Source organism: Drosophila virilis, chromosome 2 (assembly GCF_030788295.1).
Source record: "Drosophila virilis strain 15010-1051.87 chromosome 2, Dvir_AGI_RSII-ME, whole genome shotgun sequence".
NCBI classification, from domain to species: domain Eukaryota; kingdom Metazoa; phylum Arthropoda; class Insecta; order Diptera; family Drosophilidae; genus Drosophila; species Drosophila virilis.
The window spans coordinates 15,618,805-15,645,191 of NC_091544.1; the positions used below are offsets into that span (position 1 = coordinate 15,618,805).

At 40.4% G+C, this 26,387-nt stretch overlaps 7 protein-coding genes across 13 annotated transcripts; 2 read left to right on the plus strand and 5 right to left on the minus strand.

Moving 5' to 3' along the window:
- Window positions 1-1,991: 1,991 nt before the first annotated feature.
- LOC6630097 (myb-like protein P) lies at window positions 1,992-4,317 on the plus strand. The gene is made up of 3 exons (XM_002053654.4): window positions 1,992-2,310; window positions 2,381-2,919; window positions 3,292-4,317. The coding sequence occupies exons 1-3, from the start codon at window positions 2,135-2,137 to the stop codon at window positions 3,924-3,926; spliced, it is 1,350 nt and encodes a 449-aa protein (XP_002053690.2). The 5' UTR covers window positions 1,992-2,134; the 3' UTR covers window positions 3,927-4,317.
- On the minus strand, window positions 4,311-6,005 carry LOC6630096 (uncharacterized). The gene has a single exon (XM_002053653.4). It carries the CDS (start codon window positions 5,868-5,870, stop codon window positions 4,395-4,397), a length of 1,476 nt encoding a protein of 491 aa, XP_002053689.1. The 5' UTR covers window positions 5,871-6,005; the 3' UTR covers window positions 4,311-4,394.
- A 365-nt stretch (window positions 6,006-6,370) lies between these two features.
- ear (ENL/AF9-related super elongation complex transcription factor) lies at window positions 6,371-10,133 on the plus strand. The gene is made up of 3 exons (XM_002053652.4): window positions 6,371-6,567; window positions 6,673-6,910; window positions 6,973-10,133. Exons 2-3 carry the CDS (start codon window positions 6,730-6,732, stop codon window positions 9,690-9,692), a joined length of 2,901 nt encoding a protein of 966 aa, XP_002053688.1. The 5' UTR covers window positions 6,371-6,567; window positions 6,673-6,729; the 3' UTR covers window positions 9,693-10,133.
- Window positions 10,134-10,986: 853 nt separating this feature from the next.
- On the minus strand, window positions 10,987-13,976 carry LOC6630135 (uncharacterized). Its single transcript, XM_002053651.4, has 5 exons — window positions 13,612-13,976; window positions 13,349-13,499; window positions 12,350-13,141; window positions 11,935-12,295; window positions 10,987-11,872 (listed from the first exon to the last, which is right to left on the minus strand). Exons 1-5 carry the CDS (start codon window positions 13,725-13,727, stop codon window positions 11,235-11,237), a joined length of 2,058 nt encoding a protein of 685 aa, XP_002053687.1. The 5' UTR covers window positions 13,728-13,976; the 3' UTR covers window positions 10,987-11,234.
- Window positions 13,977-14,389: 413 nt separating this feature from the next.
- On the minus strand, window positions 14,390-16,226 carry LOC6630134 (thiamine transporter 1). Its single transcript, XM_032437083.2, has 5 exons — window positions 15,924-16,226; window positions 15,557-15,858; window positions 15,163-15,497; window positions 14,858-15,099; window positions 14,390-14,796 (listed from the first exon to the last, which is right to left on the minus strand). The coding sequence occupies exons 1-5, from the start codon at window positions 16,133-16,135 to the stop codon at window positions 14,562-14,564; spliced, it is 1,326 nt and encodes a 441-aa protein (XP_032292974.1). The 5' UTR covers window positions 16,136-16,226; the 3' UTR covers window positions 14,390-14,561.
- A 989-nt stretch (window positions 16,227-17,215) lies between these two features.
- Window positions 17,216-20,483, minus strand: LOC6630133 (thiamine transporter 1). Its single transcript, XM_002053649.4, has 5 exons — window positions 19,574-20,483; window positions 19,428-19,510; window positions 18,587-18,888; window positions 17,927-18,524; window positions 17,216-17,873 (listed from the first exon to the last, which is right to left on the minus strand). Exons 1-5 carry the CDS (start codon window positions 19,697-19,699, stop codon window positions 17,609-17,611), a joined length of 1,374 nt encoding a protein of 457 aa, XP_002053685.1. The 5' UTR covers window positions 19,700-20,483; the 3' UTR covers window positions 17,216-17,608.
- Window positions 20,484-20,567: 84 nt separating this feature from the next.
- SelR (methionine sulfoxide reductase SelR) lies at window positions 20,568-26,310 on the minus strand. Of its 7 annotated transcripts, XM_015172032.3 has the most exons (5): window positions 25,816-25,960; window positions 25,475-25,727; window positions 23,885-24,067; window positions 23,647-23,811; window positions 20,568-21,211 (listed from the first exon to the last, which is right to left on the minus strand). In XM_015172032.3, the coding sequence occupies exons 2-5, from the start codon at window positions 25,608-25,610 to the stop codon at window positions 20,979-20,981; spliced, it is 717 nt and encodes a 238-aa protein (XP_015027518.1). In that variant the 5' UTR covers window positions 25,611-25,727; window positions 25,816-25,960; the 3' UTR covers window positions 20,568-20,978. The 7 variants fall into 7 exon arrangements, with proteins under 7 accessions (XP_015027518.1, XP_002053684.2, XP_015027516.1 ...); XM_002053648.4 differs by lacking the exons at window positions 25,475-25,727; window positions 25,816-25,960 and adding an exon at window positions 26,150-26,310; XM_015172030.3 differs by lacking the exons at window positions 25,475-25,727; window positions 25,816-25,960 and adding an exon at window positions 26,150-26,309 and having other exon boundaries at window positions 20,568-21,178.
- Between the last annotated feature and the right edge of the window lie 77 nt (window positions 26,311-26,387).

The following is a 26,387-nucleotide window of genomic DNA, read 5'->3' on the forward strand; positions in this document are numbered from 1 at the left end:
TCCAAAACGAGATGAGTTCCTGTTAAATCTCATCAAAACCAACTAAAACTTTTACCGTTTGAATGCAACAATACAATTTACAACAGATCCAAAAGAGAAAACAACTTAAAATCGAATTCAACAATAATTTTTGTATTTTTAAAGTCATATTTAAAAATATTAAGAACTTGGACAGTAATAAACATACAAAAGATACGCAAGTTTAGTAAAATCAAGAGAGATGAAGATAGAGAGAGAGAGAGAGAGAGATAGAGAGAAAGAGCGAGAGAGTTAAATATGTATCTATGCTGTTAAGAATGATGAATGGTTACGAAATTAAAATTTTATAATATATTTAAACAGAAAAAAAAACACCCATAAAATACGAAAAAAAAGTATAAAAAATTTATAAACAAAAATTTAAAAAAAAAAAAAAAAATTATATGTTGATGTTTGCTTTGATGAGAATGAACTACTTATTTTCTTTGCATGGAACAGAACTCTTAGTTGTTATATTAAAAAGCATTTACTCGGCAACAATCAGAATAACGGAGTGTTTTTTTATAAAAACTTCCAAAAAAAAGGGCTTAATTTCAATTTGCTCGATATCGGCGTTGCATTATTAGCACGATTTCAAAAAATCTTGTATGCAAATATATATTTCAGAGAAATCAAAATTAAAATACATTGAACCTTAAAATTCAGATAAGTGAATCGATATTTATCGATCCTTATCAACGGTTGCAACAATATGGAATATATGTTATATGCGTATTGTTTTATTTTCTTGTTGATTTCAGAAAACTTTCTATTGAAATATGCTCCAGCTGCGAGATATTGAATTGGAAATACAATAAGCCTTTAAATGCAGTTTCATTAATCGATAAGTATCGATATGATAAAAATCGATTTACGACTTCTTGGTCACAAATTATGAAATATTTGCCGACATTGATGGCATCTTGAAAATGCCAAACACACTCATTCAGCTTTTGGGAAAACCCCCCAAAAACGAGCAACATTTACAAATGCGTCATCGAAGCGGACGCCAAAAAGCCCAAAAGACGAACAACATGCACGATGCGAAGAGACCTTCATTGCAACATCGTCAAGTCAAGTAGTCAAAATAATTCATTATGAAAGTCAAACCTGAATAATCCATGGCAACCAGCTCAAAAAAGTATTATCTCTCTTGTCGAGAGCACTTCCATGCGGGCATGTGGGCGTAGAGAGAAACACGCTCCATGACTTTTGGATGCCGGTTATCATAGATCTGGACCGCCCGTCTCCAAAGCCATCAATCGGCCCCAAATCAGTTCACCGAAATGGCTTTGTTAATGAAGCCTTAATTATATGCAAACTGAAGCGCCCGTTCTTTCAAATTTGTTAATAGTCAAGATAAACACAAATTGTAATTGGTTAATAAATTAATTGTATTTATACAAATAAATATGCCTTTGATCTGATGAAAAGCTTAATATATTTAAGCAAAGGGTCTAAATATAACTAAAAAAAAAAAAAAGAAATAAATTAAAAAATTAAAGAAATTTTTTATCTATTGAAATCTGTTAACAATGCAATAGAAAGTCATTAAATCAAATTGTTGGATAAATAATTTCAAAATTTTCAGACGTTAACTCCGTAGTATATGCCTCCCCAATATTCTTACAAATCTACAAATAGCTCAGATCCATCAACATAAAATATTGTTTTAAACCTGAAAATGATTGATTGCCAAAAATAGCTGGGTTTCGTTAATAACTGCCATTCATGATATATAATTAATATGTATTTATCAATAAACTCGCGTAAACAATAAAACACAATCTCAATGAGTTTAACAACAAAGCTAACAGGCAAAAAGTTGCCGCCCCAACAATCCAAACAGAAACCCAATGACTTACATTCGTGAAGAGCGTCGGAGAAAGTGAAATTTTGCATTTGACGCGGGTAAATAAAAAAAAAATAAAAATAAAAAAACAGCAACATGCAGAGCCCCAACCACAGCTCCACTTGCAGCTCAGTCTCAGTTTGGATCGCACAAGAAGCGGACGCAGCTCGTAGAAATCGAAAGTGTTTCTCATTTTGTTCATATACATATGTATTTTCATTTGGAATCTTTAAGCGTTGCATAGTGCAAACATTACATGTCGTCATGTCGCTGGCCGCAAAGAAAACAATTGTGTGTCGTCATGTCTTTATGGTGCTTATATGTCTGGGCCTTTGCCCTCGCTTATGCAAGGCGGAGAGTGAAACTATGCAAAAATACGCAAATAAAACGTTGACTGAGGCGCCGAATTGGTCACAATTTCTCGAAGATTATGTTTTGAGGTGTGTGTGTGTGTTGGTGTGTAATTTGATGCCAAAATGGATTAGTTGTTTCAAATGTGCCACTTTACAGCCAGAGCAGCAGCAGCAGCAGCCAGCGCATGTCCAAAGATCTAACCTATATGGGCGGAGAGATGGGCGGACCCATTAATTATCATTCCTCGGCGTACAAACGGCCCGGCAACAACATTTATATTACGCGCCGCATTGGCGAGGCTGTAGAGCTGGAGCCCCATCTGCGTACGCCGGTGGATAACCAAGGCCCGATTGTTAATCCTCAGTTCCGGCCCATGACGAACCAAATGCTGCACCAACAGCAGCAGCAGCAGCAACAACAGCAGCAGCAGCAGCAACAGCAGCGACAGCAACCCGGTTTCTTGCAACAGCTTTTTGGTTTTGGCGGCGGCGGCAGCGCCAGCAATGGACCCACAGCTCCACCTCAGGTGCATATGCGGCCAGTGCCGCTGCAGCAGCCGCCGCCACACTCACAGCAGCAGCAGCAGCAGCAGCAGCATTTGGGGCCACATGGCAGCCCGCCGAACACATTTCGAGCCGTTTCCGAAAACGATCTGTATCTGCTGGGCGCCATTGAGAAGCTCGTCTATCGTGTTGGTAAGAAAATATTCAAGTTGTACAAATACAAAATACATATATCCGAATCTTATCAGAATGTAGTCAACTTTGTCAGATGTTATATCATATGATATCATATCCTTCCAAAAATACGTTATTTCCATCCCAGTTGATAAACTTTATGTTTATGAAAATCGAGTAGAAAGGTATTTTTTCGGAGAAAGCGAGTAAGCGGCCTTCGCCTTCTCTCACAATTCCTTGCTTTTTCTTTCTCATTTTCTCACTTTCTTGCCCTCCTCTCTCTCTCTGTCTGTCTCTCTTTTTAGCTTACCTGCTCCACATGCCCTTTCTTTGCGATTTTCATGAATTTAAACAGTGTTGAAAAATGTTCATGTTTTTTTTTCCCTGCAGATTATTTGGAAAGTCGCGTGCGACGTACGGAACAATTGATCTATTATCTAATGGCCGGCAACAACCAGAAGGAAGTGCGTGATCCCTGTCCTGCGAATTTTACGCGCATTAGTGACAATTGTTACTATATAAATAGCCAGCAGCAGGTGAACTGGAAGACGGCCAACACAGCCTGTAAGGGACTCTCTGCGCATCTGGCCGAATTCGAGAAGGTGTCCGAGAACGAGGAAATTATGGCCTATTTACTCAATCAGCCGGCGCATAGGGGGCGCGATTACTGGTTAGGTGGTCTCAATCCGGGTCTTTTGTGGATTTGGTCTAATTCCGCAAAGCCCGTCAATCCGAATACGAACCTCACATCAATAGCCATGTCGCAAAAGGCTGACAATTCAACGGCCTCCAATCTGGTGGACAGCAGCGAGGCAACAGCGGACGACAACGATGTACTCAACAATACAGTGCAAATTGAGGGAAAGGGACGCTGCCTCCGTCTGAGCTACAATGCGGGCAAGCACAGCTATGTGTACTACGGTCAGGATTGTACGTCCAAGCATTATTATATTTGTGAGTACGAGGACAAAACGCTGGACAATAAGATACAGAAGATAGCGCGTGACCTAAAGCTCTTTGATTAATAAACTAATATTTGCTATGAATATAGATTTAATAATTTTCGATAGGTATATATCAAACGGAAGAGTTCTGTTCTGACTTCAAGTTCTGTATAATTGTTAAAAACCCGATAAAAGCATTTGATTTCGAATAAGAACTGCTTAGCTATAGCCATAAACAGTTACTGTGCATTCTGAATGAATTTCTTGTTTTAAACATAAACTATTTATATATACATATGAATTAAATAATTTATAACACATTTTGTTTAAAGGAGCTACCTTTAGGTTACAATTTAAGGATACTATGTTGTTTCTTTCGGGACAGCAAAGCTTTAAGGAATTACGTGAATGCAAATGAAATGTTTCGGCTGAGCCGATCGAATAAGTTAACAATACATCGACAACGATTTGCGCCTGCTATAGGCAAAATTGTATACACAGAAGTGCAGGGAGATCTTAACTAGCAGCCGCAATGACTTAAAGTCGCGATTAGTCGGGATACAAGTAATCCTGCAATATGTTTTGGAAAGCTATTTTAATTTTGCCGCGATCTCGTCCATTCAGTTTCTGTATGTCGGGCAGAAGACTCATCAGAAACATAGCATCCGAATCGGTTTTGCAGTCGCAAAGATCCACTGTGTTTGCAGCGGCTACAGCGGCAGAAGAGTTGTTCACCTCCAGACGCTGGGACTGCGTCCCCTGATGATGTGTGTGGGTGTGCGAATGCGGCACATGCATATGACGTTGGCTCAGATAAGCGCTGCTGGGCGTCGCAGCGGCTGCAACGCTTGATGGTGACGGCAGCTCACTCTCTGTTGTGGATGCCGCAACGATTCCAGCAACGGCTGCATTGGTATGCGTAGTGGTGCTCACCATGTCCACGGGCTTGCTACTAAATGTTGGACGCACAAACGAAATATTTGGGTGGTTTTGTAAATTGGCAGCGCTAGCAGCCGCCGCCGCTGTCGCTGCAGCCGCAGCTGCGCCTTGCAGCTCCTGTGAGCGTGAGCGCAGCGCGCGTGCCTCCTCATGGTATGTGCGTAACTGCAGGCGATTCATGTGCTGCATCCGATTGTTGCTGCTACTGCTGGCATGCTGTTGATAATGCGCATAGCGCTTCTCCAGCGTTGATGTGGAGCTGGGTGCTGAAGCTGTTACCGTCGCATCATATGCCAAAGTGCGCATTTCATGCTCTTCGTGCTCATGCTCATCATCATCCTGATGTTGATGTTGATGAACTCGCTGCTCAGGCTCTGCTTCGTAGTCATCAACTGGCTCCTCGCACTCCGATTTAATGTCATTGCTATCGAGCGTATGGTTTTGGAAACGTGCCCGGTGCTCCTCATCAATGATCTCATCGAGCTCCGAGTTATTGTTATCGTGATCATCAAAATAGTCCAAATAGTTGTCCAACTGTTGCTGCTGCGGCGATTGCTGTGCCGAGTGGACAGCATTGCTGTGATTCACCTGCGCTGTGCTGTTGGTATTTGTGGTATTTGCCGCTGTACACGTATTGACTGCCCGCTCCCGCTGCATTCGACTTGAGAGGCTGGTCAGGTGCGCCAGTGCATCTTGAACTTGGGTATCCAGCGATTTGGGCTGCTGATGCTTTTTGCGCAAGTATGGATGCAAAAAGAACATGCGATCAAAGTAAGACCAACACGGCGGCACTTTCTCTTCCAGGTAGTTTGTGTACTCGCGTCGAAATGAAATGCGCAGATTTGTCCATTTGGCAAGGCTAGCGCCGGGATTCTTTTCCAACTTTAAGTCCACTTCACGCCAAAAGTTCTCCACATATGGCCGGCAAAAGTAATATTTGTGTCGGGGATTGTAGATGGCCTCATCGCGTTGCACAATATCGATCAACTTGAAGACTTCCTCTGTTAGCCAGCGCGAGGAGCTTGCTGCACTTGCTGCACATGTGTTTGTGGACGCAAATTGGCTTGCGCTATAGTCGCTCGCCATGTTGGAACAATACCAATAAGTGGGCGTTGTATTACATTTACTTTTTTGTATTTTCCAAAGTTTTATTGCGGTTTTTTTCGCAAAACATTTTATTGTTTTTGCAGTTGCACGCGAATGGCAAATCAGCTGCTACCAATAGTTGCACAACTATCGTGATTATTATCGTTGGTATTTTTAGAGGCTATCGATAACACTGGGATGTTCAATGAAAACAATTTGGTATTTATTTATCTACATTGTTAAGCTATTAATTAATGCAAGCTAATTGATTTTAAAGTTAACTTTAAACTGTTTGCAATTTTATTGGTACATCTTATAATGATATAGATGAGTTTTAAAGTTATGTTATATACCTTCGAAGGTATTATCATCTTGTGCCAATTGGAATCATTCGAATTCGAATGTCCAGTCAATAAATGGTGTTCTATCGAATGTTTAAATCGGATAACCTTTCAGTACAAGACCAGAGCTGTATTGTCAAACTATCTGTGTTATTTACATATATCGATAGCGATATTACCCAATGTGTATGTGGTGCGAGTGTTTTCGTTTTCATTGCCCGTATTTGTTATTAAATATAAAAAGCTGGTGTGAAGTGGGCTTTACACGCACTTTTACAGTGAATAGCATACAATCGCAAATCAGTACACTTTCATATATTGTTGCACTAGCCTTGCACATGGCATTTTGCGTTAAGGTACACCAACACATATAAAACTCTAGCAGACACTCACACTGCGCCGCCTCAGAGTGGAGCAGCCAAATTGCATATACTTTTGTTTATATACGAAAACTCTTGCAGAATATTGATATAGCCGCTATAGAAGTTTGATGCGTTACCGTTGCCGGCGTCTTCGATATGGCAGTCAAGGTGCAGTTCGAAATTGGTCATACATCAAAGCTGCGCAGCAAAAAACATCCACAGGCCTTCACCCACGATTGGGAGATTTATGTGCAGGGCGTGAACAAGGCAGACATAAGCGCATTCGTTGACAAGGTCGTCTTTATACTCCACGAGTCATTTCCCAAGCCAAAGCGTGGTAAGATTTCCATTCATAAGTGTTTTCAATTTACGCGCCAAAAATCAATTTGTGTTTTTTAGTAATCAAAGAGCCACCTTATGCCATACAGGAGTCGGGCTATGCCGGCTTCATATTACCCGTTGAGATACATTTTCGGAATAGGGACGAGCCGAAGCGCGTTATGTATCAATATGATTTGGATCTGCAAAATTCGGGACCGCCTCGGCATCGCGTTGAAGTCAAAACGCATGTATTTGAGGCGCCTTCGGAGGAGTTTCGTGCCAAATTGATGCGTGGCGGCGGTGTACCCGTTTTTGGTGCCAACATTGCTGCTTCCGGCAGTCTCAGCCGAACAGTGTCACCCAGCGTTGGAGGTGACTTAGCCGGAACGGAGTTAAACCTGGTGAAAGCGAAGGGTGGTGGCAGCACCATGGTGATCGAGTCGGGTTCCGGATCCAGTAAGAAGCACAAGTCGCGCGTTGACGATGGCAAGGTGAATGCCTTCTCCGCAGTCTTTGGCCCGCCCATTACCAAAGGCAGTATGGCTGGTGCTAATCTGTTGGCTATAACTGCGCCCAAACATTCGCCAGATGCAAAACTACAAACTGGATCCAGTAGCAGTAAGATCGGCTCCCATGATACTAAAGAGAAGTCCAGTAAGGAACGCGACAAGTCTAACAGTTCAGACAAGCCGCGCGAGAAGGACAAGAAGGATCGGCATGGCCGTGACAAGGAGCGCAAATCTGGCAAATCCGGCGAGAGCAGCAGCAGCAAGCATGACAAAGACAAGGAAAAATCGAAGAAGGACAAAACACGCGAGAAGGAGCGCGAACGCGATCAGAGCAGTAGTGGCTCACTTGCAGCAGTCACTGGTGCATTGGTCAGGCGCACGGTCAGCCCCAAGGCTGGCGCTAGAAGCGGCTTAACCGAAATGAGTCCCAAGAAGCAGGTGGCGGACAATGCCGCTGGCACGCCAAATGCTCGTTCCAAGGAGCGCGACGAGCACAAGTCAGCGGGTAAATCTGAGTCAAAGGACAAGGAGCGAAGCTCAAACAAAAAGTCGAAAAAAGAGAAAAAAGACAAGGAGCGTGAGCGCGAGCGCGAAAAACAGCGCGAGGAGCGCGACAAAGATAAACGAGCTCTAAAAGATGAGCGCGGACACGGCGACAGTCCGGCTACCGGTAGCAGCAGCAATCAAGCGCAAACTTCACAGCCACAACAATCTCAAACCAACTACGATGCCCTAAAGGCTACCGGTAAGGCCACGCCCAATTCACTGGGTAGCAGCGCGAGCGCCAGCAGTCTAGCCTCCAGCAGCGGTAAACGTGCCCAAGACAAAGAGGAGCTGACTGGGCCAGCGGCGCAATCAGCCACAGCATCGACAAAATCCTCCGAGAAAGTCGCTGAATCCAAAGCCGACAAAACAACGAGCAGCAATGGCAATAGCAACGCGGACAAGAAATCACACAAGCACAAAAAGAAGGACAAGAGCAAAGACAAGGATAAAGATAAAGACAAGGAGCGCAGCGAACGCGACAAGGACAAGGAGAAGGAGCGCGATAAGGACAAGCCCAAAGACCGCGAAAAGGAAAAGGGACAGCAGCAACAGGTGCAGCAGTCATCTGCAGCGGACAAGCCATCATCAGCTACAGCAGCAGCTGGAACAGCTACTGAAACATCACTCAAAACAGAACTGAGCAGCCAGCAGCAGACCGAAGGAAGCACGGATAAAACTGTAGCTGTAATCAGCAAGAAAGAGAAGCATAAAAAGTCTAAGGATAAGACCGCCAGCAAAGAGGAGAAACGACAGCGCGACGCGGACAGTAAGCACAGCAATAAACAGGCGTCGACGGCGACATCTGCAGTAGTAGCAGCAGCTGCTGGTGCGGCGCAGGCGCAAATTAAGGGTTCTAGCAATTTGGACTTGAGCGACATGGATTCGGCTCAATCGGCTCCAGACCTGGCAGCCACCCATGCACTGGCAGCAGCAACAGCCGCCACGCTGCAGCATTCAGACAGCTCCAACAGCAGTTTTCCCGATCTGCCGGCAAAAAGCAGCCAACAAAAGAGCTCAACGGCCGCGAAGAGTGCACAGAACAGTGCGCATGCAAAGGATACCAAAGCGTCTGATAATGCGGGCAAAGAGCACAAAGTCAAGTCAAAGTCAGCCGAAAAGTCTGAAAAGTCCGAGAAGCTGGACAAGTCACCAGACGCCAAATCGGAGAAGCTAGACAAGGCGGACCTCAAGGAGGAAAAGAAACGCAATCGACGCAACTCGCAGAATAGCAACAACGGCAACAGCAATGCTGCAAGCACTTTCATAGAGCCGCCACTAAAATCCACAAAAAAGGAGCAGGCGAGCAAATCAGTTCGCGAGAAATCCAAGTCGCCATCTCTGCGACAGGCAGCAGCAGTAACAGCGGCGTCAGCGGGCAACAACAGTATTGGCTCTTCCCCGAGCAGCCATAATAACAACAACAACAATAACAACAGCTGTCCAGCAATAAACAACAACAATAGCAATAGCGGCCATTCGCCCGTGGAGCCACTCAATCAGCCGGTAAGTGGTGGCGGCGGCAACTATACGCCATTGCCCACAGAATACCTGAACGAACTGCAGGAGCTGCATCACAAGATAATGACGCTGCAGGATAACGAGGAACTGCAACAGGTTGTTGAAATGATCGCCGCCACCGGTTGCTATGAGATCACCCACAAAACGTTTGACTTTGATCTGTGCAAATTGGATCGCGGCACCGTGCAGCGACTCCAAGAGTTCCTGGCGACCTCCGTATCGTGACACAAAATGTCAACGGGCACAGCAGCGGCAACGGCAGCCTATAGCTAAGCGAGTTGCACACTCAGATAACTCTCTCATGCACATAACCAAATAATCATTACAATTTACAATTAGTTTAACATCTGAAATGCAATGCAAAGTCCCGAATTAGGTACACCCCAAGTTGTATTGGCATCGTGTATTGGCCATTTATCTGTTTAGATTTTAAGTTGTCTAAGAGCGGGTGTTTAACGAGTCTATATCGTAAAGTATCCGATACTTTTGCAGGCGGACGTAAGCACCCACTCAGTGAAAGGCTATCTTTTAGATACAACATAACAATTAACATATTTTAACTATAATATTCTGTTTCGGTCCTAGTATACTTTTTTTTTAGTTTCCAACTTGTATATTACATCCGATGCTATTTTGTTCAATAAATATTTATTGATTTTTTTTGTATTTTTCTACAAATAAATCCATGATCATGATTACAATAGGTTTAATAACACATAAATAATATTTTTTTTTAAATAATATTAGAAGTATTGTGAAAGCAAAGATAAAGCTCAATCTTTCGCATTCAATCCAAAGTTAAGATTCGTACCGTGTGCGATATATTATAGTTACTTATACAAAAATAAGTATATTAATAAATTATAACAGTTAAACATATATATATATATATATATATATTTACCTAAACACATGCAATAATTAATACATTTTAACAGACCAGACAGACAGTTGAAACGTGCCATTTACAATATTGGCAAATGAAACGTACACAAAGTGTTATAGCCCATTACTCAAAAATCCGTTGAAATATGATTAACATATGTTTCGCATTTGTTTGTCGGACTATATATATCGGCCTTTTAGCATTTAAAAGGCGAGTACATTACCAGGTTACAAGTTACAATATCAGAATTTTGCTATATGCAGTTGGTTATTTACAAAATGTTTGTCAAACTCCATTTTATGAAAATCCCCCATTTATGTATATAGCAATATTACGCGATTACGAATTTATACAGGCAGTAATACCATAAAAATAACACACATTGATGCGCTCTGCAATTAATGTTGTATGAGCAGAAGTATATAAGCAGTTTTTGAGAATATTCAAATAAAAATATATATAAAATATACAAATACATAAATACCTTCTTATTAATTGAGTAAACTGTTCGGTTGGGTATCTTCCATATATGTTGTCATACACTAATTGTCACGAAATGTTATTGAAAACAACAAAAATTATAAATTATAAAATTGATTTCGTTAACTATAGATTATAGGACAAACACAGAACTTAGTCTCTTTTGTTTTTATTTCAAAATTTGGTTTTTATCAATAATATTTGAGTTGAGTTGTGCTAAGGAACTAGTACGAAGAGAGCTACAAACTTAAATTTGTGACAAGAGCTTAGTGTCTTTGGCACATGAATACAAACGTTATTTCATATTCCATACATAATATATGTAAAGAATTAGGAAAACTAAAGTCTTATGGGTTATACTCCACTGGATTTTTTCAGTGCAGCTTGTGCATTGACTAGGTTTAGTCCCGGCAGTAGCAAAACTTGCGCAGCTCCGGATCGCGCTCGTAAATACATTTCGCCTGCGTGCCGTATTTGTTAACACGCGATATATCTGAGAGTTTGCTAGTGACAATAAATGTGTGCAAATTGTGAACAACACTGGCCTCATACAATGCCTGGCCTGGCTGGGTGACAAGCTGCAACTGATATAACTCTTCATGCACCACAGTGTGACCGCTCATGTCGGCCAGAAAGCCATCCGTATCCCTATTGGACTTAAACTGCAATAGTTCCTTGTGTGGTTCCAAGCGCAGCGCCCAGTTGATTTTCTGCAGCTGGAGTGGTGCACACAGATTCCGCCGCTCTTGCGTCGCCGCATTGATAGTCTCCACAATGCTGCTGGCCGCTTTGAGAATGATGCCTTCGTAGCGGCTATCGTTCAGCTGCAACGGCTGCCATTTGAGGCAAGCGCACCAATGAGGCTCAATGTATGCATCGGCGCAGGAACGATTGCTGGGTATGGGCTCAAAGAGCGATATGGCGCGTTCCATCGCCTGCTCTGAGATGTGTATCTCTTTGGGCTGAACGGAGCCATCACTGATGGAGCCATCGTAGCTGTTTTCAGGCGTCAGGTAACTCAGACCAGATGTTTGAAGCTCTGTGGAACCAGAAAGCATAATGACAATATTGATATCGCATTCGATCCAGAAGTAAGCTTACGTATAAGGTGCTTGAGCGTAGCATGTATATCAAAGGGTGTGGTGAGACGGTGCTCGTTGGCTACGAAATTTTTATACTCCTGCGGAAAGCGCTTTTTAAAGGATTCGGGAAATACGAAACTAAAGAAGGGTAGACGTTCCTCCTGTTTGCCCTGCAGCGTCGCGCGCACTTCGGCAAACCGATTGCCATGATCGGCCATAAATATTAGTATGGTATCGTCGAGCAGGGACTTCTCTTTGAGCGTCACCAGCCAATCGTGCACATCGTCATCGGCCGCACCCACTAGATTAATAGAGTCGTGCGAGAGGCCGCCATGAAAGCTAAACACAAAGCGTGGCAAGTCCCGATACTTCATCATAAACTGCAAAAGAACTAATTCAATTCTGAAATTGTTGAAATAATTAATCATACTTACATTCTTGGTGTAATCCAGCATAATTAGATGATCTGGCTGGTTGCCAACACAGTTGGGCTCACTGCCACTCAGCATGTTCGATGCCTGCACGTAAAAAGTGCGTAAATAATGATCCACGGGCTGGGCATCGAATCCGTTCATTCGATATGTAAAGGTGCCAACATATGGCAAATCCTCGTTAAATGACGTCAAGTAGCCGAGCCGGGCGAAATCCTGCCAAATCATCGGATAGGCATCGACGGTGCCCGCGGATGCCACCCGTTTCCTTGTCTCCGGCAGCTCCAGTTCTGTATATCCTGTGAGTAGCGGTACCAGAGCCTGTGGGGTTCCATCACCCACAATATTATAGCCCTGCAGTACAATGGCACCCAGCTGCTCGGTTAAATAGGCATAGCTGCGCGGCAGTTTTCGCATGAAGGCGTTCCGACTCAAAGAATCGAAGCCAAACATCAAAACATTGTAAAACGGTGTCGTCGGCAGGTCCTGTATCTGTTGTTGTGCCTGGGCAACTACTTCGGCTGGCAGCATAACCATATTGGGCGCCAAATTGGGAGCCATGGGCCGTGGCACAGTGTCCCGAATTCCGAATGCCATGCCAAACCATCTCTCCCCGCTATCCGCATGACACGCAACCCGAACGAAATCGCTATGCTGCAGCACATATGGCTCCTTGATCCTTACGGTTCGTCCAAAGCGTGCGGTGTAGTCCGATGTGCGTATTATATCTGTATAGGAGCATGTTATATCGCCGTGTATTGCTGTTATCTCGGGCTTGACGAAACATATCGATTTCTGCGTAAGAAATTACCTTAATTAATCATTTTCAAATATGAAAAGCATGTAAACAAATGATACCGGTAACCAATTCATTTCAAAAAAAGATTCAAAAGAAAAATCTTCAAACGAAGTAGGTAAACATGCGTGCAAATAAACATATACATATATGTATGCACACAAAGCATACATAAAGCAAATACGCAGGTATTAATTAGCATTTACCTCGCACATCACCCAATCCGGCCTGGAGCCGCAGTTTATTTTGTCAACCGGCTTATAGAATTTCATGATGTCTGGACTATCCACGGGCAAGTGGGGCTGGCGGCACTCGCCCTGATTCATAGCAGACCTTATCGATCTCTCAATTATTTCGCTTCAAAACGGAATATTAACAAAAGGGGGGAAAAAAACAACAAGTAAAATGTGTATCTACATATATGTATGCAAGTAGACATCAGTTTGTTCCTTCAATTCCAAACACTTACATTTTAATGCTTTTATCTATTTCCTCTGGCTCGTTGAGGAACAAAAATGTAACGATCATCAGCAATACACTGCTTATCAGCAGCAGCTTTAGCAAGCCGCGTCGTATGAACCGCATTTTAAAAATACAATCTTTTTTAGTTTGAAATAATTCGATAAGTTGAGATTCGAGCACGAGTTCCTTATCTACATACTGAGCTACAGAACGCTTTTACCATTCACCAACTATTGCAATGGAACGAACGAACACTCGCGCTAAATTACCGAAGCAGCAGCCAGTTTAGTGGGTTTTCTTTATTTGCATTGTTTTACTGGAATGCACATTTCTATTGCAATTGCAGCGCTTTAAACAGAATTTCAGCTGTCATAAAAGTACTCAAATCAGTGAGGCCATTCCATTGAATTTATTTTTGAAATTTTCAGTATTATATCTAGTATTATTTTATTGCGTTCTCTAAAGCATTGACAATATTCTCGCGATGCTGCATAAATAAAATCTGCCACAAACGGAATTCTTAAAAAATGTTTATAATTATTCAAAAAGAAAATTAAGTTAATCCAGTTGTTTCGATAATTATATATTTATCGGAACCGTCTTACACTGAAATGTTACTCTTTTTGCTTGATCTGGCAAGACTGCAATTCAAAATAACGGAAATAAATTCTTCAATAACAATGTGAAATTTATAAGTATGCAAACACTAAGAATTATATAAAAATAAGACATTTAATATACTTTAATCTTAAACCTAAAGAGAATATTTTTTAAAAATCGAGAAATACACTTCTTGAACACAGAATTGTATATATATTATTGTTTGACATGTAACAATATTTTCTTATGGTATCGTAAGTATTTACATAAAAATTATTTTTTAAGATACGACCAAGAACACACAACTCCACTAACCATAAAATATTGTAATTGGGACTTCTCAATTTTGCCCATATATTAAGTTTTGCATGTCAAAGCATATTGAACGATGATGGCTATAAAATACACAGTGCCTATCACAATATAATAAAACGCGTAGGCGGTAAACTGCTCAAATGTGGTCAAATTAAGACCTCCACTCTCGGAGACGACTACGAGAGTGAGGGAAGTTTGTAAGATGAGGGCAATAAGTGTGTTAATTCCAAAGATCAAGGCGAAACTATCCTCCACCAGACTTCGGGCCAGTTCGGCGCTGCAATATAATATTGTTTCTTGGCAGAAATAGGCCGAAACGAAAAGAAAAACCTACTTACCTGGCCACCGTAATGGTAAAACCGAATAACGCCCCAAATAATACATAGCCCAGATATGATAGATATATATTGGTTGTCCAGGATGCCAATAATATGCAGCCACCCTCAAGAACCGAGAGCACAGCCAACAATAACAGACTGGAGCGCGTTTTTAAACGACCAGCATGCAAATAGCCTGCCATTAGAGAGAAGAGAGCAGCAAGTGCTGTTAAGGCGGCATCCACGCCCCCATTCCATACAATCTACGGAAGATTACGATTACGATCAGCTGATAAAGGCTAACGGCTGATAAAGGCTATACTGACCGTGGGCTCGTTTTCAAACGATTTCCATACGACTTGCATGTAGGTTGTGACTTGCAGATAGCCGGCCAGACTAATGGCATACCATAAGCTCCACTGTAGAACCATTGGATTTGTGTAGGCGCTGTGAAAGTGCGTCCACAGCAGCTGAATCGGCTGAGCACGATCCATTTTGGCAACTGACAATGCAGCTGCGTCCTTTGCATCCTTAGGCTCAATATTGTCAACAGGTGCAACAGGTGTATTCGCGGCGACACTGGCACTGACTTTCCGATGGAAATACAAACTCTTCTCAACTCTGGGCAATCCAATGGCCCAGAGAAGGGCCAATACTTGCGCTGTGTGGCAAAAGTAGCTATTATAGCTATAGTTATATAGTTATCAACGGCACACTTACAGCCAACAGATATGTACATCAACTGCATATAGTTCATCCAATCAAAGCTGATAAGCAACTGGGCGGACAAGCCGGCCACCAGCTTGCCCACAAACATGGCCGCTCTGGTGTGTGAGGTAACACGGGGGTAATACTTTTTCTCGACCTTGGCATATATATACGAATAGTATGCCACTTCGGTGGCCTGATAAAAGCCATAAAACACCTCGACAATTTGCAAGCCCAACAACGTTGTCGTCCATATCAAAACACTCCAAACAATAATTCCAGTTAATGCGTTCGCAATAATCATTGGCTTGTATCTGTTGTGGGCATGAATAGTCAATTTAACTCTGTGTGTGTGTGTGTGTGAGTGTATTACGATTACCTGAGAAAATCGGTGATCAGAAAAACAACAATCAATAAAGCCAGATATGAGTAGGTGCCAATGGGATAGACAGCCCGATTCACCTGATCCTGTGTCACATTGTACCACTCGCCCAGCAGTATTTCGGCATGGTAGGGCTCCGAGGGACGCAGTTCGCGCAAAAATCCAAACACGCAGAGCACACCTGATATTCTTAGCCAAGACAACTCCATCGCTAGCCCGACGTCTGCCCGAACAGCACACCTTCTAATCGACGGCTAGGCCAGACGGAACTGACAGCGCTGACTAGCTCAAGCTTGTCATGTATAGCATACAAATAATTAAAATAATTACACATACTTTTATGGGGTTATAAGTTGAACAATAAGTACATAGTTTCTTTCTTTTTTTTTTTTTTTTATTTATTGTAATCAGTTTACAGATTAGCGTAGACGATGGCGGGACGCGATAATTTTCCCTAATCGCTGGCACGATCTTTCACATTCTACTTGCTAAAATTCACACAGTAAAAATCGATGCATTATTTAAAAATAAACTTAAAGCGCCTTCAAGATTACCGTGTAAGCAATTTAATGAGTTTCACTTATTAAAAACGGCAACTGCGGCTATTTAATAACTGCTATAAAGAGCAATAATACGCCGAAGGTTAATTGCGTCTATTAACTAAGTGAACAACGTATTAAAGGATTTCGCAAATTATATATAGATATATATATGCATGTGAGAATAGAATATAAGTGGAGTCCAAGCATATTTAAAAAACGTACTTTAAATTGCAGTACAACAGGGCGTATAAGTTTATAAGAAATATTGCTCGTTTTGCCATTTGAAATCATTTGTGCCAAACCTCTTAACTCTTTATCGCGTTCAAAGTGCTGCTCGGATCGCAATCAGAGAGAAACTAAGTTTCTGGTTTGGCAAATAATGTGTAGATACTTGTTGGACGTGTTTACCAACAAGACAAAGAAAAACTAATTTTAATCCCACATATAGTACCCATAAAATTACAAATTTCCGCTTAGTCTGTGAACACACCTCGTAAATGTGTTCTAAATATTTGTATGCACAAATAATTAGAAATGCAAATACAAACTTTTAATAGACTTGCTGATATTAACAGGTTTTTTTTTCCGTGCCAAGTGTTTTTCCTTAATGGTTGGGTCTAAGTTTTTCAACTTATTTAATTAAGTTCTTGCATGATTCCATCTGCAGTTTCCTCGTACGACTTGATTGTCATTTATACAATTATGCATTAAGTAAATCTGTTAAAATGAGTCAATAAAAACACAAAGTAACTTCTACAACGAATGTAATTTACAATTATTGATTGAAATTTGTGCTTCTCATAGGAACATATTTCATTTCTATCTAAATGGTACAGCTTATTAAAGATAACTATTAAGTACAAATGCTCAGACTCAGTGACGTACGCGGAAATGATTTCAAACTTTAACTTCGCAGAAAATACAGTTTTGAAAACTTTAATAATTTGGAATAAGAAAACCCGAATAAGAAATAAAGCAAGAAAACTAATATTATTATATTACGATGATGAAGCCCGTATAAGGCTCGATCATTAGGATCCATTCAATTCATTGATTAAACTGTTTGTGGGAATGCGAGCAATTAATATTGAAGCTCACATTTAAAAATTTGCAAATTTCTGCATACGCCACTGCTAAGATCTAATCTATAATTTCAGTTTTTTCCTGGACTTGCTGCGCTCCGCGATACCATAGATGCTCTACCATGACGGATATAAAATATATGATGGCAACAGCTATAAAATAAAAAGCATAGACCGTGTATTGCCCGACAGCATCGAGCTCAAAGCCCGTTTCGGAGACAACAATAATGGTCAGCAACGACTGGAAGACCAAAGCCAGCAGCGTGTTGATGCCAAAGACCAGGCCAAAGCTGTCCTCCTGCAGATTACGTGCCACCTCAGCGCTGTAAATAAATGCATTTAATTTAAATCATAAGCTTGGAAGCATCGCATATACCTGGCCACAGTAATGGTAAAGCCGTACAGTGCGCCAAAGATTACAAAGCCCACATAGGACCAATAGATATCATGGGTCCAGCAGCAGATCAGAACGCTGCCACCTTCTAGCGCAGACAGCACTGATAATACAAGCAAACTGGCTCGCGGCCTCAAGCGACCGCTGTGCAGATATCCCGCGGCCAAAGCACTTAGCGCCGCTAAGGCGGTAAGCACGGCGTCGACAGCACCATTCCATGCAATCTGTGGCTCGGGCTCGATAACCTTCCACAGCACCTGCATATAGTAGGTGACCTGCAGATAGCCAGCAAGGCCAATGGCATACCATAGGCTCCATTGCACCACTCGCGGATTTGTGTAGGCATTATAAAAGTGCTGCCACAGCAGCCGCATGGGATTGTACTGGACCTGCTGGTCGGTGGTCTGTTGGCTGGCTACGTCGGGTTCGCCAGATTCCAACTGCGGTTCCAGCTGCAGTTGCAGCTGGTTTGTCTGGGGAGTTTCAGGCGTGGCCTCCCTTAGATATACTTCACGATGGAAGTACAGGCTCTTGTCCACTTTGGGTAGTCCGAACGCCCACAGCATGGCCAGAATTTGTGCTATTAAATTATCGAAAAAGATTAGTAGAAGCCTCTGGTATGTTTTTAGTTAGTTAATTTACTGGCTAGCGTTATGTAGTTGAGCTGCTTGTAGTTCATCAGCTCCAGATTTATCATCAGCTGCGATGTAATGCCCGAGATTAGCTTGCCGGCAAACATTGCAGCACGTGTGTGCGAGGTAACGCGCGGATAATACTTTTTGTCCACCTTGGCATAGATGTACGTGTAGTAGGCCACCTCGGCGGCCATGTAAGTACCATAAAAGAATTCCAATATTTGCAATGACACCAAGCTGGTTGTCCAAATGAGCATGCTCCAGATGATCACGCCAGCGGCACCAATTGTAATTATGAGAGGCTTATATCTGCAATGGAAAGGTGAAGACAGATTTCAGGTGAACCAATTTGCTCAGTAAATAAATACAAGTGTGTTTTCATATACAATAACTACAAAAATCTTGCAGACGTATAAAATAAACATTACATATATACACACATACGTCTCATACGTGCTTCACATATTGATTATCCATTCGATCTTTAAGCTGATATAACCCAGCAAATTGGACGAAAACTAAAAGTGATCCAAAAATATCTTAGAATCGCGCTTTCCACAGAGGAAGCTTTGATTTTGCGAAATTGGTGAAACACGTCTCAAATGATATGTGGGTATATAATGACCTTTGACCTTTATTTCCACCAAGGAAGAACACATTTTTGAAAAAGTATGAAATACCCCTCAAATGAATTTGAACAAACAAACGTGTAAAAATCTTATGAAGCTTAAACATTATTGCTTAGAGTCAGCAATTATTTGAAGCTATGGATAAGTTTTAATTGATATAGCTGCTAAGAGTAAATAATACCGATTATTGTGATTTTTTTGCAAGTAGGGCAAACTTACCGCAGAAAATCCGTAATAAGAAAAACAAAAACCAATTGAACCAGATGCGAATATGTTCCCACTGGATAAACGTCTTGTGTTAGCTTTAATAAAGAAGCGATTCAATGTAGGATAATTTTAAAAAACTTGCCAATACGCAAACTCACCTGTTGTTCCGTTATGTTGCGCCATGGGCCTAGAAGATATTCGGTGACATAGGGCTCAGAGGGTCGGATCTCGCGTACAAAGCCAAATACGCATAGCAGGCATGAGATTTTTAGCCATTCCTTCATCTTGTAACCGTTTCACGTAACGCAATGTAACGTAACGCAACACAATGAAACCTCAGGTGTCGTAACAAGTCTGATGCGAAGATATGGTTGATATTATAATGAACCACATCGGCAGTTCTTTACGCTTGTTTTGAACGGACTTGCATATTTTATTGCATGCTTTTTAACTTGTTTAATTTTAGAAACTCGAACTGCGCTTCTTGGAAACGACCTGCAGACAAGGCAGGCGTTTAATCTAATCGTTGGGTTGGTTTATTGGGTGGCTGCTTGGATGTCATTATCTTGCATTAATGCCGACACACTGATTGCTCCTTTATACAATTGTTAGATAATTGAAAACTCATAAGTTACAAAACGCGGCGCACGTTGCGCTCACTTTGACGTTCGGCGACCAATTTGCCGGCTTGCGATACACGACATACAACATTTTGAATGTCAGAGATACACATACATGTATGTATATATACAAGCATATGTATGTACATAGGTTTGAGTGTTTGCAAACAGTTGTTGGTCAGGCTGAATATGGGATACCCTACACCACATACAATTTCACACAAGGCATGCGGACCGTGCACATTTCTACTGTGCACGCTTGTTATCGACTCTACTGTTGATTTAATTGATTTAAAAGCCGCCTGGAACAACAACAATAGCAACAGCAACCCGAATTCACTTCAATTTATTTGATTTATTATTGTCAACACAAAATGGATTTGTTTTCATGCCCAAGACGATTGTTACATCACACTTGATATGCATATGCAACAGCTGTGCTCAGCATTTGGTTGGCAACGCGATGTGAAAACAGCTGTTTGCATCTCATCTGTGATTGGCGCCAAACCAGAACAAAAACAACGACAGATAATTATATGCAATTGATTTTTGTATATTGTAAAAAATACACGTTTATTAGCGCACACATTTTAAAATTGTTTGTGTGTGTGTGTGTGTGTGTGTGTGTGTGAGTGAGAGTGTTACAAAGTATTTATGTATGTACGCATATGTATAACAAAGTAAAAGAGAAACGTTTAGCTATTTACACAAACAGACGAAGTAGTATAGTTATTTTTTCTTTGTGAACAATTTGTATGGGCAGCTGCCCATTCGTCAAAATATATATCAATAGACTATGCTAGAAATTATTGGCCACATTTACGGAAAGTTAGAAAATACATGTAAAAACTCTTAACAGCAACATTGAGGTTAGACTCTTTCGCACATATTTCGTATTCGTTGATTGTTTCATCCCAGTCGTTCCTTGCAGGCATCTTCTCTCTTACTGCTGCGCAATAGGCGTGCCCTGGGGGCTTAAGGCTTGCGCCGACGTCGTTGTCAATGACGTTGGCTCCGATTGGACAAACTCAATGGACGCCGAGTTGATGCAGTAGCGCTTGCGTGTGGGCTTGGGTCCATCCTCGAACACGTGTCCCATGTGGGCGTTGCAGCGGGCGCAGCGTACCTCGGTGCGTATGCGTTCTGGATGTGCAATTAGTAGTAAAATATTGCCCCCTTTTTAATTTGTATTTTGCAATTGTGAGATTAATTGGGTACGTTCGTTCATTTTTTTTGTTTTTGTTTTTGCATAGATCGAGTTACGTATTCATTGTTGTTTGTTTGTTTTTACAATCATTGATATTTGCATTTCATTGAAATTGTTCAGATTAAGAACGATTTATTAAAGAATTAAATAGATTACAAAATAAATAACAAAATAGGGGATGTGAAAAGCAGAGAGAGAGAGACAGCGAGAGATCGAGTGAGTGAGAGTAAGAGGGTGGAATATGCAAGAGCGTACACGTTAAATAACAGAGTTGATGCAAGCAATAAGAGAAACAGAAAAGGTAACGGAAATATGCATTTGTGCAGAGAGAGCGAAACAGATGACAATGTTGTAGTGCAAGTGCATCAAAGAGATACGAATAGCGAAAGAAGGAGTAGAGCGAAAAACAACAGTGGACGGCGTCGATTGAAAAATGAAATGTAGCGTATAAAAAAATTGAAAATAAAGTTTTTTTTTGCAAATGATTTAGTTTAGATGTACATTTTTATTTATGAACAGTATAGAGTTTTAAAATTTATTGTTATTAAGCCATTTTATGCATCAGTGTTTGGGATTACAGTTCAACAATGATTTTAAATGTTTTGAGTGAGTGTGTGTGTGTGTGTTTTGTTAGCAAAACAAACCCCCAAAGAACGTTTACAGGCGGTACATTAAGTATTGGTATTGTTTTTTTTTTCGAAGCGAGTTAAAAAAAGGAGAAATAGAAAAATATACGAAAAATACACATTATTCAGTTTGTTGGACAATATATGGATCGGCTACGATAGTCTTGAAATGTAGAACAACAAATATAAATATAATATGAACAAAAAGCAACAAAAGTAAATAGAAATCAAACGTAAAACCAATAAAAATTACCAAAAAATGTAAAAAATAAGTATAATAAAGCGATGCGACCAAATCTTTAAGCCAGCTTTGGTACACAGATACATATAATATAAATAAATATATATATATATATATATAATACATGTGTTAAATGTATCCTAACCCAACAATAGTATAATAAAGAGCGCTGTTATGATTCTTGGCGACAAACTAAATTGATGAAGAAGCTTGTGCGTGCTTTATGAATTAGAATTTGATGGAAGCTTTGAATACTCGAGTTACATTGAAACCGTAATTAAAAGTGAGTGAAGGAAAATACGAACTAAAACAAAAGTTTAGTACAGACGGCCTGTTCCCTTAACATAAATGGAATTTCCGTTATATGAGGTTCTCAACCTCAAATCTCACACACTGTGTTGAATCGGCGCTATAAACATATCAACAATATATCATGAGTATTTTTGCATATGTAAATAAGGTCCTATAATATTTGTATATTCATGTACTATATGTACTTTAGCTTAACATATAATTAATCTTTTCTGTATAGAATCTCATTGTTCACAACATGAATAAACGAAAACATTATTTTTTGGACGATGTCGTCGTCGCCGTTGTTGTTCTTTTCACAAAATCAATCGACGCCGAGTTGATGCAGAAACGCCGATGCTTCGGTGGAGGTCCATCATCGAACACATGGCCCATGTGAGCCGAGCATTTGGAGCAGCGTACCTCGGTGCGTACCATCCCTAACGTTTTTGAAATGACTACTGTTTTTTTAATCATGTATTAAGCATGTCAATTTTTGTAGTTGTTGTTGTTGTTTTTTTTTTTTTGTTTTTTTGTTGTGTTGCAGCAAATAACGAAATTTCAAAATTTTATTTTTGGGAAATTTGAAAATGTTATTGTTTGTTTTTTTTTTCGGTATTGGTTAGCAAAAAAGATGTGGATAAAAGAATAATACTCAATTAGGTAAGTTTTGATTTTTCTGTTCAGAATTGGATAAGTTGCACATTCATTAAACAGGACAACTTCACAAATAACGGCACAAACAGTTTTCACGTAAGCGGCCCAACAACTACAGTGAACACATGGCTCTCAAAATGGCTATAACACACGTATACATATTTTTGTACATTTTTTTTTTTTTTAAATAACAGTAACACAACAAACATATAAGGACAATACAATAATCAAGTTCTTTTCAACACTTGCGCTGGGTATAGATTGATTGAAGTTAAGGTGTTGGAAAACGTTTCCATAAAATTTGTAAAGGTTTTTAAAACTTGAATCGAGCTTTTAGCAGTCTCTGCAACTGAACAAATTTCTCTAATCTATCTATACGTTTTTTTCTTTATTATGGTATAGAGAATTCTTAATGTATAGATATATAGGATGCTCAACGTCAACTTAATTTGAATTTGCAAAGCGAAAAACAAATAAAATAAAAACTGTACAAACTAAAATGTCAAATGCAAAACTTTTGCTAAAACATCTAAAAGTGCTGAACGTATCTAAGCTAAATTGGATTGCACTATAGATATAGTGCACATACCTGGTATACTGGCATCGCGATGCAGTGTGACTTTGCCCTTATCGAGCACATCGTTGAATGCTGGCCAGCCACAGCCCGAATCGTATTTGGTATCCGAACTGAACAGATCCTGATGACAGACAATGCATTGATATACGCCCTTCTCGTAGTGCTTGTTGTAACAACCTGAAATATTCGGATTGAGAGATTGGTTGGCGGTCTTTTACTTAATTAAGTTCAACTTTATTTAAGCGCGCACCTGTGAAGGGGCGCTCGGTGCCCGCCTCTTGTGTAACCTGATACTGCAGCGGCGTTAGACGTTTGCGCAGTTCCTCCTTGTTTACGGTAATCTTTTCGCTTTTATTCTCCATGTTGGCTTTGAGTCCGCTAGAATTTGTCGTCTTGCCGTTGTTGCTGTTGTCACCGTTGCCCTGACGTGAATCTGCAATTTAAGTCGACTTTGTATTGTTAAGCTTGCGGTTAACATTTGAGTACTTTTGTACTTTGTTTCGCAACAATTGAGCAAATGCTATCAGTTTACCAGAAAAATGCATTTTATAGCTAGTGAGTATTGTGTATTCTTAGTAAATTGCACTAATAAATCAACTATTTAAAATCAACTAAATAATGAAATCATTGTTGTCTATGTTGTTCAATCGCCTTTCTTTGCGATTTTCATGTTCATGTTTAAAGGTTTTGATTTATTTGTATAAAATACAAATAATAAGCTAACTAACTTGACTTTTCTTTCTGTTATCTTCATTTATTTTTAAATATGGATTATTTTTTAATTTTTTGCCTTACATTATGTTCATTTTTTAGGCGAGTTTTCTATTGCGAATTGGAAATTTGTACCTAATTCATAAAGCTGTAAAGTTTTCAATCCCCGACTAATTTATTCTATAAAATAGTATAAGAACGACTAAAATCCATAATTTAATACTAATTTGTGAAAATCATCATTGTTACTTTAAGTATTCTTTCGGTTCTAACATATCATGATTATTTTATTAGCTGGCCCCAACTTATCAGTAGATTTGCCGACACTTAAGGTGCCCATAAATTATAAAATATGCAAGCTCTTAGCCAACAAACGATAAGAACGCGAAGCAATGACTTGCGTTAAGCAATCGTGAAAAAAGTAACATGAAAAACAAAAGAAAATCAAAAATGTATAAAACCAAAGCAACCCCTGCAATATATATATATATATAAAATATGCATTAACAAGGTATAAACAAAATGCCCGCAACCATCGGCACTTTACAAGAAGTGGAAAATGTAAATTGAAGGTGTAAACAGATTTGTTAGGTCTTTGGAAACTGCATAGCTACAAATTGAGCGAAGAAACGCATAGGTTAAAAATAATTTTATACTGCCGCACTTAAATTAAGTGGCGCCCAATATAAACAAAAAGAAAAATAAACACGAAGCACGAAATGAGGGAAAATTGGGGCCGGTTTTTTTTTTTATTGTACATTTGAAAAAAAAAGCCACTGAAGTGTGTCGCGCACAATAAAAAACGATGAATTCATTTTGAAAACAAAAAAAAAAAAACAATTTCGAATTGTTGATCGAATAACATGAATCACTGTGCCGGCTAAAAATAGCATTTAAATTGACAGCAATAAAGTGCGCAAGGTATTAATGCCAACTATTTGAACTAGAAAATTGAACCGTAATGGGAAATTCGCCAATAATTGGGCATAGAAAAATCAATTCAATTGTATTGGGGTTACATCTAACAATTAAGTCGCATTCACTGTGCGAACTTATAAAGCTGGCATTAGCTGTTACCGGGACACGCCCACCCGCCTAACCACCCCACCCCTCGGTCTGCAGTACTCACCAGCAAAGGCACGCACGTTTGGAAGTGCAGAGACAGCGATGGCTCCCGTTTTCAATTGAATCAAGTTGCACCTGTACTTGTTAGCAATAAGTGCGAAATTTCGTGCCCACAGTGCGTGGCGAGAAAGTGAAAACATTTTTCGAGCGCCTCAAATTGACAACGAAACGTACGTATAACGGCAACGGTGCGACTGCAGTTTGCACTTGGCACTGATGGGTTATTCAATCACATGCGAAAGGAGGCAAACCAACAACTGCGAAAAGTCAATGTTTTGCCCGTGAGTGTTTCTCTTTATACGCCCACACACTCAAACTAAACCAAATATATGCAATTTTTCTCACTTCCGTGTTTTATTTTGGCATTCTATTTCTCCGCATCTATGTACATATGTGTGAGTGTGTTTGTGTGTCTTTGTGTGCACACAGCCACGGAGAGAAAGCGCATTCGAGAGAAAGCCTCAGTTTGTGCAACGGTTGCTAAAAACAAAAAAATCTAAACACAAAACAATCTGGCCTGTAGAATATTTTATAATCAAAGCCTCGGTCACACTAATTTTCCAATAAAAATGCCAAATACGCCAGACGCAAGGCAAACTGAAATCAAACACACACACACACATGTATACACCTAGTGTCCTTGAAGGGGGCGCTGCGGCTATGCCAGAAAAACGCTCACCTGCAAATATATAATTTGGTGCTGTTTGCTTACAGCGCTATTTTTGGCTTTTGTTTATAATTATTAAGCTGTCCCACGCAACGTTTATATTGCGAACAGCAAACACAACTGCAACGTTTTCTCAGTGAAGGAAAATGAAAAACTAAAAAGCTACAAACAGCTGCCTGTGAAAATAAGCAACGTTGCCGGACTGATAGCCTAAGCAGCTGATGTAACGCGTTGCCAACGATAGCATTTT

Bases quoted from the DNA above. Each gene is read 5' to 3' on its own strand.
- SelR (XM_015172032.3), bottom strand. From the start codon at position 25,610: ATGTTTTCACTTTCTCGCCACGCACTGTGGGCACGAAATTTCGCACTT. The intron at 23,812-23,884 runs GTGCGCGCTTAA...CGAATATTTCAG, and splicing joins CACCGAGCGCCCCTTCACAG to GTTGTTACAACAAGCACTAC. The intron at 21,212-23,646 runs GTATGTGCACTA...CAAATTAAAAAG, and splicing joins TCGCGATGCCAGTATACCAG to GGGGCAATATTTTACTACTA.
- ear (XM_002053652.4), top strand. From the start codon at position 6,730: ATGGCAGTCAAGGTGCAGTTCGAAATTGGTCATACATCAAAGCTGCGC. The intron at 6,911-6,972 runs GTAAGATTTCCA...TGTGTTTTTTAG, and splicing joins ATTTCCCAAGCCAAAGCGTG to TAATCAAAGAGCCACCTTAT.
- LOC6630097 (XM_002053654.4), top strand. From the start codon at position 2,135: ATGTCGCTGGCCGCAAAGAAAACAATTGTGTGTCGTCATGTCTTTATG. The intron at 2,311-2,380 runs GTGTGTGTGTGT...GCCACTTTACAG, and splicing joins CTCGAAGATTATGTTTTGAG to CCAGAGCAGCAGCAGCAGCA. The intron at 2,920-3,291 runs GTAAGAAAATAT...TTTTCCCTGCAG, and splicing joins GAAGCTCGTCTATCGTGTTG to ATTATTTGGAAAGTCGCGTG.
- LOC6630133 (XM_002053649.4), bottom strand. From the start codon at position 19,699: ATGAAGGAATGGCTAAAAATCTCATGCCTGCTATGCGTATTTGGCTTT. The intron at 18,525-18,586 runs GTAAATTAACTA...ATAATTTAATAG, and splicing joins CAACTACATAACGCTAGCCA to CACAAATTCTGGCCATGCTG. The intron at 17,874-17,926 runs GTATATGCGATG...ATTTATTTACAG, and splicing joins TTTACCATTACTGTGGCCAG to CGCTGAGGTGGCACGTAATC.
- LOC6630134 (XM_032437083.2), bottom strand. From the start codon at position 16,135: ATGGAGTTGTCTTGGCTAAGAATATCAGGTGTGCTCTGCGTGTTTGGA. The intron at 15,859-15,923 runs GTAATCGTAATA...TGCCCACAACAG, and splicing joins CTGATCACCGATTTTCTCAG to ATACAAGCCAATGATTATTG. The intron at 14,797-14,857 runs GTAAGTAGGTTT...ATTATATTGCAG, and splicing joins TTTACCATTACGGTGGCCAG to CGCCGAACTGGCCCGAAGTC.
- LOC6630096 (XM_002053653.4), bottom strand. From the start codon at position 5,870: ATGGCGAGCGACTATAGCGCAAGCCAATTTGCGTCCACAAACACATGT.
- LOC6630135 (XM_002053651.4), bottom strand. From the start codon at position 13,727: ATGCGGTTCATACGACGCGGCTTGCTAAAGCTGCTGCTGATAAGCAGT. The intron at 13,500-13,611 runs GTAAGTGTTTGG...TCCGTTTTGAAG, and splicing joins ATAGATAAAAGCATTAAAAT to CGAAATAATTGAGAGATCGA. The intron at 13,142-13,348 runs GTAAATGCTAAT...TTTCTTACGCAG, and splicing joins CGGATTGGGTGATGTGCGAG to AAATCGATATGTTTCGTCAA.